This window comes from Gorilla gorilla, chromosome X (genome assembly GCF_029281585.2).
Source record: "Gorilla gorilla gorilla isolate KB3781 chromosome X, NHGRI_mGorGor1-v2.1_pri, whole genome shotgun sequence".
Taxonomy (NCBI): Eukaryota; Metazoa; Chordata; class Mammalia; order Primates; family Hominidae; genus Gorilla; species Gorilla gorilla.
The window spans coordinates 25946139-25963169 of record NC_073247.2 but is presented as its reverse complement, the minus strand read 5'-3'; the positions used below and the strand labels follow the sequence as shown (position 1 = coordinate 25963169).

Sequence of the window (17031 nt, the reverse complement as noted above, 5' to 3'; positions counted from 1 at the left end):
TTTTAGTTATGTTTTAAATTGACAAATAAAAATTGTATATATTTATGATGTACAAAATGATGTTTTGATAGGTGCCTATATTGTGGGATGGCTAAATCAAGCTAATTAACATATTCATTACCTCACATACTTGTTTTTTTGTGATGAGAACACTTAAAGTCTCTCTTAGCCAATTTCAAGTATACATTGTTATTAACTATAGTCACCATTTTGTGCAATGAATCTCTCGAACTCATTCCTCCTGACTGAAATTTTGCATCCTTTGACCAACATCTCTCCTTCCATATCCTCCCATCCCCTAGCCGGGGTAACCACCATTCTACTCTTTGCTTCTGTGAGTTTGATTTTTTTAGATTTCGCATATGAGTGAGATCATGCAGTAATTGTCTTTCTGTGCCTGGCTTATTTCACCTAGCGTAATGTTGATTGGCCACTGAGGCAGAGGAAAAACTGTCAACACAACTCTCCATCAGCCCCATCAGGCCATTTCTCTTTCCAATTAGCTTCCTGTTTACACCTGAATGTCTTTTGAGGCCCATCAAACAGTGTTTTCTGAAGGATACCTGCAAACAAGATTATTCTAATGGTTAAATGCACAGGGAGTGTTGGGGAGATGCAGGTGGAGGTGGTATCATATTCTACTAGGCTACATCACCAATAGAACAATTGGAAAGAATTTTGGGGCCCCAAACACACCTGTTACTAAGCCACTATTATATATTGAGGGTAACTAACACTTTAATTAGCCCATCTGTCAGGAACACATCTGCTGAGAATTTCTTTATTGTTTTTGTCCTGTGAATCCCTTTGGCAGTTTGATGAAACCTATCAATTTGTTCTGAAAGCAATGTTTTAAAATACATAAAATAAAATACATAGGATTACTAAAATAAAATATATAGGATTACCGAGGAAAACTTGTATACTGAAACATGGTTAAGAACAATTTTAAAAACTATTTCATAATCTGGTAATTTTACATTAAATAACACGATTTGGTGGCAGTTTAATAGTAACTGCTGAATTTCAAAGCTGTGAAGAGCACGAACAATATTTCGATATATCTACTAACAACAGTAATGTGATATGAAAATAACTTTGATTTCAATTGGTGACAAAGTCACAGGTAGTGGTAATTTACTGTGGTGCATTGACTACATTCATAATTGAAGAAGTTAAATTTCAGTCTGGAGATGACAGTAATGGTTGCACAATGTAAATATATTTAATGCCACAAAACTGTACTCTTGAAATGGTTAAAATGCTAAATTTTATGTTATGTATATTTTACCACAATAAAAAAAACAGAAAAAAAATTAGTAGAGGTTAGTGACAATAGAGATATAATTTTTTAGCAGTCCAAGTTTACAGCCCCTCTGAGTTCTATCAGTGGTGCCAGGTAAAAGTCCATGGCTGATAACTTATGCTTTACAGATCCCCATATTTTACTGATTCAGAGCTCCTGTACCCCAGGTATGACTCTACCCTAAGGAAAAATAAATGGATAGGAATCATTCCTAATCCCATCAGCCTGGTTTAATTACTATTGAGACAAAGGGTCTTTTTGTTTGTTTGTTTCCATATAATTGTATATTTTACATCATGGGATTATATAAACAATTTTGTGTTCCAATTTTTTTTCATTTAACAATGGTAGCATAAGGACTTCCCATGTTATTATAAATTCTTCATAAACATTATTTTAATAGTTATGCCATATCCCATGTATAAGCATTGCATTATTCTCTTACTCATGAATTTTTGACCATTTAGATTGTTGCCATATTATTTTTGCACTCTACATACTACCAACTTGCCAGAAAGGTAGACTCCCTAACCCTCCCATCAGCAGAGAATGAAATCATCTGTCTAACATCAAGAGATTACTTTTCTTTCTTTTTCTTTTTCTTTCTTTTCTTTTTCTTTTTTTTTTTTGAGACGGAGTTTCGCTGTTGTTGCCCAGGCTGGAGTGCAATGGCATGATCTTGGCTCACTGCAACCTCCACCTCCCTGGTTCAAGTGATTCTCCTGCCTCAGCCTCCCAAGTCGCTGGGATTACAGGCATGCGCCACCACGCCTGGCTAATTTTGTATTTTTAGTAGAGACGGGGTTTCTCCATGTTGGTCAGGCTGGTCTCAAACTCCCAACCTCAGGTGATCCGCCCACCTCGGCCTCCCAAAGTGCTGGGATTACAGGCTGAGCCACTGCGCCCGACCAAGAGGTTATTTTTCAAACTCTGCACCAAAGCTTCTGTCTCTAAAGAAATATCTCATAAACTTTGGACCCAGAGCTATTTTAGCATAGTGTCTACAACAGCACTCAATATTCACAGCCGCAAGTGTTTTGACTCCTTTGACTGCAAATGTGGAGATAGAAGAGGAATATACAATGCTCTCACTGAGCCTTTCTGTGATTTAATAACAAGGAAGAGATGGAGTGGGGCTGGCCCACACCCTTCAATACAGTTATACATGGGCCAGGCTAGCCAGACTGGAATTTGAATGGCTGAGTAGCATAGGTGCTAGGGAGTGGTTCCTCTGTGCTCCCAGCAGGAGGGAAATCCACTACTAATCTGCACTTGCTTCTATGCCCACTCCTGCTACCAGACACTCCTCGGTGTAATGTGATTCTCCATGGGTCACTCTTATTTTTATTTTGTTAATGAAGAATTTCAATCATCATAGAAAAGTAGAGAAATAGTATGACGAATCTCCATGTTCCTTGCATCCACAATGATCAACTCATGGCAGTCTTATTTCATCCATATTATCATCCATTTCTCCCCTCAAAGTATTTTGAAGAGAATTCCAGCCATTATTTTATTTCACTTATAAATATTTCAATTTGTATCTCTAAAAGATAACTTGAAAAAAAAAACACTACAATCTCATTATCATACTTACAAAAAATTTTTAAATCCCTTAATATCATCAAATAGCCTTGACTAATCTTGTTCTTCACTGATTTAGCCTCTGTAGATGATGCTTTTCATTATCAAGGTCTCTAGATATTGAGTCAAGGAAGTGGGCCATATAGTCACAGCTCAAGTCCATTCAAGGCTGTATCTAGATCTCAGTCTAGGATATGTGCTGCAGTTTCCTTCTGCCTTCTCATTGTTATCCCCAGGTTCCAGTCTAGAGGCCGAGTAAACCCAGAAGGTAGCCTGAGGTGTTGGAGTCAATCTTGAGGAGCCTGTTCCTTCAGCTGTCTTTACCCATATTTTAATAGAACCACAACAACACAGAATTTAAAAGTTATCTTAGAGCTTCAAACACTTTGTTTTGTACCTAGGGAAGTGATGGCTGTGATATTTATAGGACTGGTGCAGTATAATAGATACCACCCATCTATGTAGAACCTACAGTGCTTTGGGCACTGGACCAGGTGTGCTACCTTCATTGTTTTCAATCCTTATAATCTTCCAAGGTATATATTATCATGTGAGGAGAAAGCAATGTATAATAAGATATGAGAATTCTCAACCTCTCCTCCTACCAATCCCAGTTCTGTTCCTGGACTTTTAATAAGCCGATGTGGAAAAATGAATGACAAGACTGAAAGGAAACAAATTTGCTTGGTTGATTTTCACTGGAAAGGGCAGAGACTTACTAGTGAAAGAGAAAAGAGTAAATACAGAAGGTGAGAGGAGAGGAGAAAAGGAAAGAGGTGTCTTCAGATGGTTTGAAGTGATTTGAAGAGTTAGAGTGAGAGAAAATGGAATCATGGGAGACAGATATATACATGGAGAGGGGTAAGAGGGATTTTAAGCATATCTTTAAATTGAAGCCTCTTTTGGTGTTTTTGAGAGGATTCAATAAATAATTTGAATTTATTTTCAATTACTTTTAAATATTGGACTGGATGAAACACCAGGTTGAGATAGGCTACAAAGTGCCCCAGCTTTATATGGGTTGCAGTCCACATTTTCAAATGAAGAAATTGAGAATTGGTTAGGTTAAAAAACTTGCAGTAGCTTGTTGAATTTATATATATATATATATATATATGTATAATGTATATGTTATGTATATGTGTGTGCATGTTTTTTTCATAGAAAGTTAAAATAAGAAAGATAAAACCGGAGACTGAGAAAGTTTCATACTTTAATTTCTAGTAATATGACAGAGTAGACATCCTGAAATAAATAACTTAAAATTAATTAGCTGAGCTGCCAAGAGGTTGCTGAAACTCTTAGAGTATAAAACAATAAGAAAGAAAGAAAAAATGGAAAATCTGAATAGTTTCATAGCCATAATGGTAATCAAATGAATACTTTAAAAGTTTATAACAAAGACAGCAGGACCAGAAGATTTTATAGACAAATTTTACAAAATATTTAAGGTGTAAGTAATTCTAATAATGCACAAACTCTCCAGGGGATAAAATCCAAGGAAGTGCTCTTCAAATCACTTCATGAAGCTGACATTACCTTGCTATCAGGACCAGACGAGGACAGCCAGTGAAAGAATAATTACATCACATTTATGAGAATGTTTGCAAGAATCATAGAAAATTAACCAACCAAATACAACAATGTATTAAAAGATAATATATCATGACCAAGTTTGGATTATCTGAGGAGAGCAAATTTGGTTTAATGTTAGAAAATCTATTTGTGTATTTTATTAACATTAAGAGGTTAAAGGAGAAAAAATCATATAAGTGTCTCAATGGTGTGGACAAGACATTCGACAGAATTCAACATCCATTCATGTTTAAAAAACAACAACTTTGTAAACTAGAAGTAGAAGGGAAACTCTTTAACCTTATGAAGGGAATCTATAAAACACCTGCATTAAACAACCAGATTACCAATAAAACTTTATAAAGCAATCTATGTAAAATCAGGGAGAAGACAAGGATGTCTACCACCACCATTTCTACTCAAGACTGTTGTAGAGATACTCGCTTGTAAAAATACAAGAAAAAGAAATAGAAAATATAACGATTGAAAATGAAAAAAAAATCCCTTCTTATTTGCTAATGGATGTTGGTCGAAATGTTACTACCAAATATTCATTCCTTCTCTATAATAGGATTTTACACCCGCATCCATTTTTAGGTACATTACCCATGAGACACATAGGGAGCGATTAAGTGCCCTCCTCCCTGACTTTGGGCTTCGCCATGTCACATGCTTTGACCAATGGGATGTGTTAATGTGATTGTGAATGGTTGACTTGACTTGCTTTTTGCTCCTGCCCTTGGCTATGAGAACATAATGCCCTCCATAGTGGCTGCTGTTTCAGCTTGAATCCTAGAGTGAGAAGACATGTCAAGGCCAGCCAGGCCCAGAAAAACCCAGAGAAATTGCAGTCTGCCACGGCTTTAATCCAATGCAAGACAGTTTTTTTGTGTGTGAACTATTAAGCAAAAGTTTACTGATAAATACACTGGTGATATGAACATCTACAAAGAAAACCCAAAAGAAGCTACAGATGAATCATTAAAATTAATAAGAGCTTAGCAGGGTTCAAAAATTGCCTAGTGCATTTCTAATTTCCAGCAGCAAACTGTTCAGAATATAATGTGTAAATGCTGTTTGCAGTAGAATTCCATTAAAAATACAAGTTAGCTAGAAAAATAATTTTTAAAAATATGTAAGACCTTTATGGAGAGAATTGCAAATCCTTATTGAAATATGTTTAAAGACCTAAATAAATGGGGATAACCATGGTTCTATTGAGGAAACATTGAGGAAAACTAAATATTATATAAATATCAGTTCTTCACAGTTTGATCGATAGATTAAAACTAATTCCAATCAAATGTTCAAAATTTTTCTTCATAGAATTTGATAAATTTCCTAAAATTTATATAAAATAACATGGTCAAGAATAAGCAAGACAATCACAAACATATGTTGATGACAACCAGATATGTTTCTACCTCTCATTTGAGCTTGAGATTGATCTTTAGTTGTCTGCTAGCCTTTGCATAATATAATGTGCACTTAATATTAATAGTTCTATTTATACAGATAACATTTATATGGATATATCAAATTCGGTATGACCTAAAATGAAGTCGTCATAGCTATTTCAAGGCAGCTTCTTCTATTATGTTCTTTAAGTGCTGAATGGCCCTACCATCTTCCCAGATACCATAGTTAAAAATTTGGGAGTCAGTTAATGCTCTTCCTTTTTGTCTCATAAATATCTACCCAGTCACTCAACCACTCTCCATCACTACTGCCATTGCCTTAGTTCTGGCCTTTGCCTTTGCTCAGACTATTCGAGATAACCTTCTAAATATTCTTTGTTTCCTGTCTTCCTTTACCACAGAGTGATCCTTCTAAATCTGATCATATCAAACTCTGATGAAAACTCCCATCACCTTCAGGATAAAATCCAAACTCATTTAGGACTTGTCCTCCATCGTCTGCCCATGTATCTCATAATTCCATATGCATCTTTTGCCCCAACAGATAAGTTTCCCTTAGTTCTTCAAGCATGCCAAGCTGTTTTTCTGCTTTTCTACCTGGAATATCTTTCCTTCTCTTTTTCTCCCATCTACTTGATTAACTCAACCATGTACTTCTAGACAGAGATTAAGTGCCATATTCCTGAGTTTTCTGACCTTCTTTGATCCCTTCCCACTCTCATATGTGTAAAATTGTCTTCCTCCAAAGCATTTATCATCTTGTTGTAATAATTGATTTTCTAGTCTGTTCCCCTGTAAGATTATGAATCTGTTTAGGATACAGAATACATCTTGTTTGTACTTGACTATTTATATCTTAGATGGTTATGAAATGTTTGTCCACTCTTTGCGCTTCTCATAAAATGACAACTCTCTAACACAATCCGTAAATCCTTGTGTGTGTGTGTGTATTAGTCCATTTTCATGCTGCTGATAAGGACATACCTGAAACTGGGCAATTTACAAAAGAAAGAGGTTTAACTGGACTCAAACAGCTCCATGTGGCTGGGGAGGCCTCACATTCATGGTGGAAGGCAAGGAGGAGCAAGTCACATCTTACATGGATGGCAGCAGGCAAAAAAAAAACAGAGTTTGTGCCGAGAAACTCCCATTTTTAAAACCATCAGATCTCGTGAGACCCATTCACTATCACAAGAACAGCACAGGAAAGACCTGTCCCCATGATTCAGTCATCTCCCACTGAGTTGCTCCCACAACACATGGGAATTATGGGAGCTACAAGATGAGATTTGGGTGGGGACACGGAGCCAAACCATATCAGTGTGTATAAGAAGTTCTTCCTGAAAGCAATTTTCATTGTAAAAAGTTGCCCATTGGCTATGTAGTTTTCAGTGAGGCTTGCTAGATCTGTTCATAAATGTAGCCCCTGGTAGTATGGCTTAAAAGACATATCTAATCTGCAAATTTTATTTTTATTTCAGTTAAAAAATCTGGATCCGTTTTTACTGTTTGATGAATTTAAAGGAGGTAGACCAGGAGGATTTCCTGATCATCCACATCGAGGTTTTGAAACAGTAAGTACAATAATTTGACTGCAGAAGTGTGTATTTTGAAACATACCTCTTTCTTCTAATAGAAAATTCAATATTAAAAGCAATAAATAATAGGCTAAAAATTCATTTATAAATTGCAGGCTATTTTACATAAGATATACTCAAATTTAAATATTTACTGTTTTTAGTATTCTTTGAATTTATGCCACCAAAAACATTCCTATTTGTGCAGTTAATAAGTTGGCTTATTAAAATATTTTTGTAATTAAAATAATTCATTGGGGATAGAATAAACTATTTGTGATTAAAATACTTTTTTATATAGAAAACCTGTTTCTAATCATGTCACTACCCTCCAGTCTGGGCAACAGAGTGAGACCTTGTCTTAGAAAAAAAAAGAAAGAAAAAAACCTGTTTCTATCTTGTTTCTACCCAAGAATGTTCAGATGTGTGTAACCTCCTGTAATATTATAAACTGCAAAAAACAATCTAAGAACTACATGAGTATTTATACTAACTTCTAAGGAATTATAGAATCAAGGGGCCCAAATATAACATAGCCTAAAAATTAGGATTTTAAGGACATACATATACATTTACTAGTTTAATTGCAAAATTTAGAGATTCTACTGAACACTTAATATTCAGCTTTAGTTAGATACAGAAATAAAATGTGTAACATAATATTGTGGCACTTTCAAAGATTCTCATTGTCCACACACATATATTCTGTGGAAGCTCAGGGATCGTTACTTCCTAGTTACAATGTTTAACCATCTACTCACCAGAACAACCTGCATTAGTAGGGAAAAGACCAGGGCTTGTTAAAGGCTCAGTGTGTTTATAAACCCAATTAATGAATGAGTAAATATTTATTGAAGGCTGGCAATATGCAGGCATTGGTGTAGGGTGATCTTTTGTATGTTAGGGTGTGTTGTGTGTTGGGAAGTGTGAGCAGGAGGCAGAGGGAGGGAGGCTAAAGAAGGGTGAGGCATGATCCCTGCTTGCCTCATATGCAGTCTAGTTAAGGAGGTTAAAGATGTTTGGGAAAGGGCACCACCACAGTGTAAAAGGATAATGAACCAAGAAGTTTCTGGAAGTAGGATCAGGGTAGTTGGACTCTTTTCCCTTCCTAATTTAGCCATTCGCCTTCCAGTTCCCTTCTCTGCTAACACGTTGAAGGCGCTGTGGCTTGCTTTGCAGCAATAATGGAAGCCATTCCTTTCACCTACCCTACACTCATACTGGATTCTGACCCTGTTCCTGGAAGATGTCTCCACTCTGTGCTCCTGCTTGAGCTACTTCTTGTGTGCTCCATCCCATAGCTCCACTTACCACCTTACTAATCCTTCAAGGTCTTTTTGGATATCACCAGCTCCATCAAATTTTGCAGACAATCCCAAGAGGATGCACTTTCTCCTTCATTTGGTCCTCATCGCATTATATTTTTACCAGTCTCATGCACATTATGCCTTTTTGATGACCTTGATTGTATTCTATCTGTCTTGCATTAGAATTGGGGATTGCCTCAACCTCCCCTCACATACCCAAGAGGATCATAAATTTCTTCAGCTGAGATCATTCTCTGTGTTCTCTATGTGGAGATACTCAGTAACTACTGGCTGAATTTAATTGGATAATAAAAAGTTGAAGACAATGAATATATTAAATAAAATGAATGATTAAATATATTACTTTCATTTCCATTATGGAAAATGCTTTCTGGGGGGGGAATGCTTTATAAATTATAAGGTACTCAGCTTTAAGCAACTCCCTCAAGGAGTGCAGCTGTGGAATATTAGTGTTTGGCTCTTTTAAGAATTTTCTTTAAAACTGTAACTGTAATTATTTGTCAGTTCATTTACTTGCTAAAATTCATTTGTAACCCCCAAATCAGTACCTGTGGTGCTTTTGTGGTAATTTGTGGGCATGTGTAGAGTGGCAAAAAATTTGAGCTGCCCAATGCACACATTCCCAGCTGAGGTTGAATGAAGCGATGCTCTTTTTTTCTTGTTTCACAAGAAAGTGACCTTTCACAGTGTATTTAGTGCCACCTTGTCCACACTTTTGTGCTTTGTGTGGGTAATTTCACTGTTTAAAATGGCTCCCACACACAATACACTAATGCTGTCTAGTGTTCCTAAGTGTAAGAAGGCTGAAATGTGCCTTACGGAGAAAATACCTATCTTAGATAAACTTTATTCAGGTATGAGTTGTAACACTCTTGGCCTAGAGTTCAATGTTAATTAATCAACAATATTTGTTAAATAAGGTGTCTTTAAAGAGAAATAAACATAAAACAAAGTCATGTATTGATCAACTGAGCAAAATATTGTGACCAGAGGCTTGCAGGAACACAATCCTGTATTTATCCTAGGAGCAATGGTCTAGTATTCTCTAATTCAGTGATCAGGGCAACTATATAGAACATTTTTTCTATAAAAATGATGAGAATCAACTGTATCCGTTTTCCTCAGGAGTGTAGGTAAGCCAGAGACTCAAGTGGTAAGCCATTATCTTATTGTGAGCTTTAAAAGGCTGAAATTTAAAGCCAGCCTCACTTGTACTCTCTCATCACCTCCCTGGAGCATTTTCTAAATTATGCAGGCTTGTAAATTTTGAAAATGCTGACTAGGATAAAGAACAAATTTAGAATCACCTGTGATGTTAGCTCACCATCCAGAAATAGCTATTGTTTTTATTTTGATATATTTTCATTCAGTACTTTTTTTCTGGTACACTATGTTTTGCATCTTTTTGTTAGCTTAGTATTATACTATAAGCATTTAAAAAATATTATTTAAAAAACTAATTTTAATGGCCTCATTAAGCATCTGCCATGATGGTTGTACCAACTGATATTACCACAGTGATGTGTTCTGAAGGTTCCTGTTTTCCCTCAACATCAGCAACATAAATGTATTTATTCGACTTCTCTTACCTTTGCCATTTTTACAAGTGAAAAATAATGCTTTATGATAGTTTTAATTTATATTTCTCTTATTTGAGCGAGATTGATTTTCTTTTCATTTTAAAACATTCATTCACCATACATATTTAATATTCTTGGCTTTTTTTTTTCCTGCTGGGTTGCTGGTATTCTTTTTATTATTTTATAGAAGCTCTTCATATATTAAGGAAGTCAGATCATTTTCAGTGATAGGAATTGCAATAGTGTTAAGAGGGATTGGGCTTGTTTTGTATGCCTTCAGAGGTAAACTTTTGAATACAAAGCATAGATACAAAATAGAAGGAAGAACTTTGTAACAATTAGTTATGCAAAGATAGAATAACTAATATAAGCATGCACTGGAACAACATAAGCATGTACTGAATGGTCACATACTTGATGTGTTATCAGGATCAAGGTCCTCAAAATAGTGATGTGCTGGAGCTCCCATTTATTTTTTAATAAAAATGAAATTTTACTAACACGTGAGTATAAAATGTAACTAATATACATATTTTGAGTGCACACTCACATTTATTTTAACTGGTAGTGATACATGATCAAAGAAATGTGGAAAATATTATTCTATAAAATTCTCATTATCTCAGGTGTGACCCATGAACCAGCAGTGTTATTGTTTGTAGCCTCAGTCTCCACTTCAGAGCTCTGGATCAGAATCTACATTTCTACATCATCAAATGATTGATATACACATTAAAATTTGAGAAATGCTGGTCTAGATCTTCCAAATCAGAAATACGATTCTATGAGATAAGTAAGAGAGAGAACCCAATTTTACTGGGTTAATGGCTAAGCCATTTTTAAACTTAACTCTTAGGTTTGAATAGCTATATATTTTCTATTAAAAATTTGCCTGAAAATTGAGAAGGCGTACTCTAGGGAAGAGGCACAGCTGGTGGTCACAACACAAAAGGAGAAATGCATTCAGTTTTTCCTACCAGAAGTTTGTTTTCTGGGGAGGATTGTTTTTCAAAAGGCCTGAGTAGTAAAAGGTGAAATACTTTTGCATTTACCCTGTTTCTGGTCAGGCCTGATATTGTGATTTGTTTAGGGCAACTTCAGTTATCAGAAACAAAGAACAATCAGAGACATGGGAAAATCCTGCTAAAGTTTAGCTCAAAAAAGGAGGTACTTATAGATCGGACTCCGTTGATGAACCTCTCACCGACCTTAGGAAGAAACATGTGTTGTGCCTTTTGAAATCATCCTTAAATGATAGCCTCTGGACTTTTCAGGTTTTAGCACTGAAAGGCTCCTGTCCCCAGGAACCTCTCAGTCCTTAGCAAACTGAGGTGATTGGTCACTCCTGTTTAATTAAACTTAGGAACTATTAGGAGAAAACCATCCTGCCTGCTTTACAGGGACATTTTAGGATGGCCTTGTCTACTGTGTTCTCAGTTAGGCTGAGAAGTGTTTTTAAAATTTTTTCACTACAAGCCTCAGCAAGTTCTTTGATTTTGTTCACGAGAACAAAACCACCCTGTTTCCAAGGGTGTGCCCATCAGAAAAGCCACGCTCATAATTACTTGTTGGTAGCCGACAGTGTTTGCATGCAATGCCTGAACAATACCCAGGAGAGGAAGGGAAAGGTCCTGGTGATTCACACCTAAAACTTATGACCCGATTCAAACCTCCCACCTCCCACATAGCCTGTTTTTTTTTCTAGCTTGCTGTGCACCACTTTCAAAAGCAAACCCTACCATCAAGGCTGAAAAAAACAAGACTTGATTAAATTCAACATCCATTTTGGAAAACCGGGAAAGGATACTTTTTCAATATCATAAAGACTCTCTATTGTTCAGGGAGCATCTTTTGTTATATTTAACACTGAGATATTAGCTATATTCCTATTAATATGAGAAAGAAGACAAGACTGTCTACCAGTACCATCACAGTTTAATATGGTTCTGGAAACTTTGAAGCTATTAATAAGTAAGAGTTACAGTGTTGGAAAGGAGGAGAAAAATTATTTGTAGGTAATAAAATAAGAATGAAACTCACAGTGGCTTAATGTGGCTTTGGTTGGTGATATGACTGGAGGAGGGAGGAAGGCTCAGGATTTGTCCTGAAGTTGTGATTACAGTGAAGCACACAAATCTTAGCATATATATTCATTTGGCATGATTTGAGAGTGAAGGTAACAGATATAAGAAGGAAGCTAAAGCCACCTCTACTCTCAAGACACCCCTTGGCACCACTGTACTAAGAATGTCAACCAAAACCTATTAGTAAATGGCCGGATATAAACTAACTATGAAAAATCAATAATTCTCCTGCTTAAAAGCAATAATCAGATGTAATGGTGGTGTTAAAGCAAACTAAATATGGCTTGAGAAGGACTCTGTATTTCTATATTTGAGTCCTTGTGGACGCACCATAACCTAAATTAATAGATAGACAATATTGAAAACCTAACTTAGAAGTATGTGCCTGTAACAATAGCTGGGTCTTGGCTAATCCCAGCAGCCATACTTCAACCACTCATACACTGCTGAGTGTTCAAACAAGGCAAACACTTGTTTGAACCAATCCAGCTGTTTCTGTACCTCACTTCTGATTTCTGTACGTCACTTTCCTTTTGTTGTCTATAAATTTGTTCTGACCACGTGGCATCCCTGGAGTCTCTCTGAATCTGCTGTGATTCTGGAGACTGCCAGATCTGCTAATCATTTTTTTTTCTTGGTCCGTTAAACTCTGTTAAATTTAATTTGTCCGAAGTTTTCTTTTAACAGGGGAAAGCATCGTACTCATAATGGCAGTAAGAACCCGATATAATTCCCTAGAAAAAAGTTATTGTCCTTTAACCCAGTAACCCTACTTCTATGACTCTATTTCTGGGAAAAATCCAAAGTAAGAAGAAAGGCTTATTAACAAATGTTTATTCTGGTACAGTTTTTAAAAAATAAAAAACAGAGGCTGGGCGCGGTGGCTCATGCCTGTAATCCCAGCACTCTGGGAGGCCGAGGCGGGCGGATCATGAGGTCAGGAGTTCGAGACCAGCCTGGCCAACATGGTGAAACCTTGTCTCCACTAAAAATACAAAAATTAGCTGGGTGTGGTGGCAGGCGCCTGTAATCCCAGTTACTTGGGAAGCTGAGGCAGGAGAATCGTTTGAACCTGGGAGGCGGAGGTTGCAGTGAGCCAAGATTGCGCCATTGCACTCCACCCTGGGCAACGAGCAAGACTCTGTCTCAAAAATAGATAAATAAATAAAAATAAAAAAGTATTCAAAATAGAGGAATAATTATATATCTAGAAATTATCTATAAGAAAATTATTATATATTTGAAAGATGGAATGTTATGCAGCATTATCTATAAAGACAAATATTGTAGCCAGTTTAAATATTCGTCAATCATAAACTGTTTAGATTGTTTTTTTTAACCTCCACAACTAGTGACTTTTTGGATGCATAATTCTTTGCTATGGGGGGCTGTTCCACGCATTGCAGGATGTTTAGCAACGTCCTTGGCCTCTACCCACTCGGTGCCAATTGCATCTGCCTACACCCAGTTGTGACAATAAAAAAAAGTCTCCAGACATTGTCAACTGTCCTCTGGGGGTGTGAGAGAGGGCAAAATCACCCCTGGCTGAGAACCAGTACTTTAAATATATGTGTCCAATAGCATGGCTTACCATGCAGTCATTAAGGAGAATGACATGGCTTGATAGGTCCTAATATAGAACAATCTTGATGATATTTGGAAAGTGACAGAGGCAAGGTGCACAATTCTTGTGGCATAGTGTAGCATTTATATAAAAAGCAAAAACTATGCCTTTTTTCTTTTTTAAATGGCTTATTGCCAAGTTTATTGTGGGGAAGATGGATTATTATAATGAATGATTATTTCTACAGACTATCCTGATGCAAATAAAATAAAATTACAAAATACATGTTATAGTACCCAAAGAAGATGGTGTTTAAAGAGAAAATGAACACATCATAACAGGTACAAATATGTATTTACAAAGCTTTTTAAAAAGTAGTGGTTTATATATTTATAGGATTGCACAACCATCACTGCTGATTCCAGAACACTTTCATCAGCCCAGAAAGTAAACCTGAACTCATTATCAGTCTTTTCTCATTCTTCCTTCCTCCAGCTCCTAGGAACCACACTTTCTATCTCTATTTATTTGTCTATTCTGACTATTTTATATAAAAGGAATCATATGGTATGTGGCCTTTTGTGGTTGGTCTCTTTCACTTAGTATAATGTTTTCAAGGTTCATTCAGTTTGTAGCATATATATTTCTTTATATGCCTGACTAATATTCTGTTGTATTGTATGGATATTCTGTTGTATGGATAGACCACATTTTGTTATCCGGTCATCCATTGGTGGACACTTGGGTTGTTTCCATTTACACCTTTATTCATAGACTTGCCTGGATTATCTCTGAAAGGACCCCCAAGAAACTCATAATGTGACCTCTAGGGAAGGTTAGTGGGTGACGAGGGAAAGTTGTGGACAAGATTATTGGTTTTCGCTGAACCCTTTTTTTCTCTTTGTACCTTTAGAATGTTTAGTTGTATTTGTTAATTATTTAAGAAATTCATGTTTTCAAAATTCCTTCTTTGCATACCAGCCATTCAGATATTTAAAGATGAACTGTGCCCTCATGGTTAGTGAAGGTCCTGATGATCACTTGTTCTCCAGGAACTCTTGCTGAGGCCTCCTACTTGGGTTTGCCCTCTCCAGATAAAGTGAACCTTACCTGTGTTCTGTTCCTGTCAACCAGATAAGCTAATAATATATACCATTGTGTAATGGGGATGAGGACTTTCTCTAGAAAGTTTCTCTAGAAAACATCTGTGCACCATTAGAGGGGCGCATGAGATTTAAGAGTGCCTTAAATCAAAAGCCTAACTTTCTCCTCCACAACACGTTGCCTAGCTGAAAGGATATTAAAATAGTGAGTGCACTCATGAGTTTAGAAGTGGAGGCAGAGGACTTTCAAATTGCATGAAAGTTAGAAAATAATTAAGGAGGAACAAGATGGGTATAGTTGAAGAAGTTTCATGTTTTGAGGCAGAAGCTATCCCTTCTAACAGAAGGATCTGGGAGGGCTTCAGGGAAAATTTGCCCATTTAGTAAGGCCTTAACCAATAAGTAAGATTTGACTCTCTGGATAGTGGAGGTAAAGGTGAAAGTCGCGGTATGGGGATATAGTAGAAACAGTGAGTCATCTAATCGGGCTTACAAATGGGATGTGGAAGGATGGGAGGTGGAGGAGTATTATAGGGTCTAAAATTTTAGGTTGGGCCATTATTGGGGAAGGCCCAAGCTTCGAAGCCCAAGCTTGATCTCTAGCTATAGACGAATGAACAATATTTCACATCCTGAAACTGTCAACACAATCATGTTAAAATAAAACCATCTTTAGCCTAAAAGTTCTGCTTTTTGTGGAGTGCTGTCTATGTCAGTGGTTCTCAACTGGAGGTGATTTGTCCATCTGGGTCATATGGCAATTTCTACATTTGATCTTAGCCGAAAGCCTGAGAAGCGACTCATTTGGCAATTTCTGTAGTCATTTCTGATTGTCACAACTGGGGAGTGCTACTGCCATCTAGTGGGTAGAGGCCAGGGATGCTGCCAAACCTCCTACAGTGCACAGGACACTTCCCACAGCAAAGAATTAAAGCCTCGTCTGTGTTAACAAGCGTAGGTCATGTGAGGGAGAGTAGAAATTTAACTGAAATGTTCTTTGAAAGTAGTCCAAATAAATTCCCAACAAATTTCCCTATACATCCTACCCACACCACATTGCAATTACAAACAAAAACCATTCATGTCTTAAAGGCTACATTCCAAAAGTTTTTAAGTAGAAAAATTGAGTGTTGGGGGGGTGGGGGGCCGGGGTGCGCGGGGCGCGGTGGCTCACGCCTGTAATCCCAGCACTTTTGGAGGCTAAGGCAGGTGGATCACTTGAGGTCAGGAGTTCAAGACCAGCCTGGCCAACATGGTGAAACCTCGTCTCTACTAAAAATACAAAAAATTAGCTGGGCGTGGTGGTGGGTGTCTGTAATCCCAGCTACTCGGGAGGCTGAGGCAGGAGATTCGCTTGAACTCAGGAGGTGGAGGTTGCAGTGAGCTGAGATCGCACCATTGCACTCCAGCCTGGGCAACAAGAGTGAAACTCTGTCTCAAAAAAAAAAAAAAGAAAGAAAGAAAGAAAGAAAAATTGAGTGGGGGGAAATGTGACAAAGACTATAAGCCAATCATTAAAACATTATTTTATATCACCAAATATAAAATAAAGCTTTTCAAGTGAAATGAGAAATAAGTCCAAAGTAAATTAACATAGATCATTATATGATCAAAAGCTTCATGCAAATTGTCCACACTATTAACAAAGCTGCTTCAGAGTCATCCAATCAACAGACTCTTAGAATCACAGGCCTGACTACACGGGATTAAACTTGAAGGAAATTTGCCATGCAACAGTATTAACTACTGATATATGAGAAGCTTCATATGTTGATACATTACCTGTAAGCCTCAAAACAATCTTGAAAAGTAAAAATTGTTATCTCCCCCATTTTACAGATGAGGAAACTAAGGTTCAGGGAGGCGGTGACTTGCGAAGTTCACACAGGCCATACAGAGCAAGATTTGGTGG

General features: G+C 36.9%; 1 protein-coding gene across 3 annotated transcripts in view; it reads left to right on the top strand.

The window, feature by feature from the left end:
- PIR (pirin) overlaps positions 1–17031 on the top strand; it is a 105059-nt gene that overhangs the window by 3141 nt on the left and 84887 nt on the right. For all 3 annotated transcript variants that reach the window (XM_004063845.4, XM_004063844.4, XM_019019203.3), the window contains exon 3: positions 7365–7457. In XM_004063845.4, coding sequence (XP_004063893.1) covers positions 7365–7457 — 93 coding nt within the window. The remainder of the gene's footprint in view (positions 1–7364; positions 7458–17031) is intronic.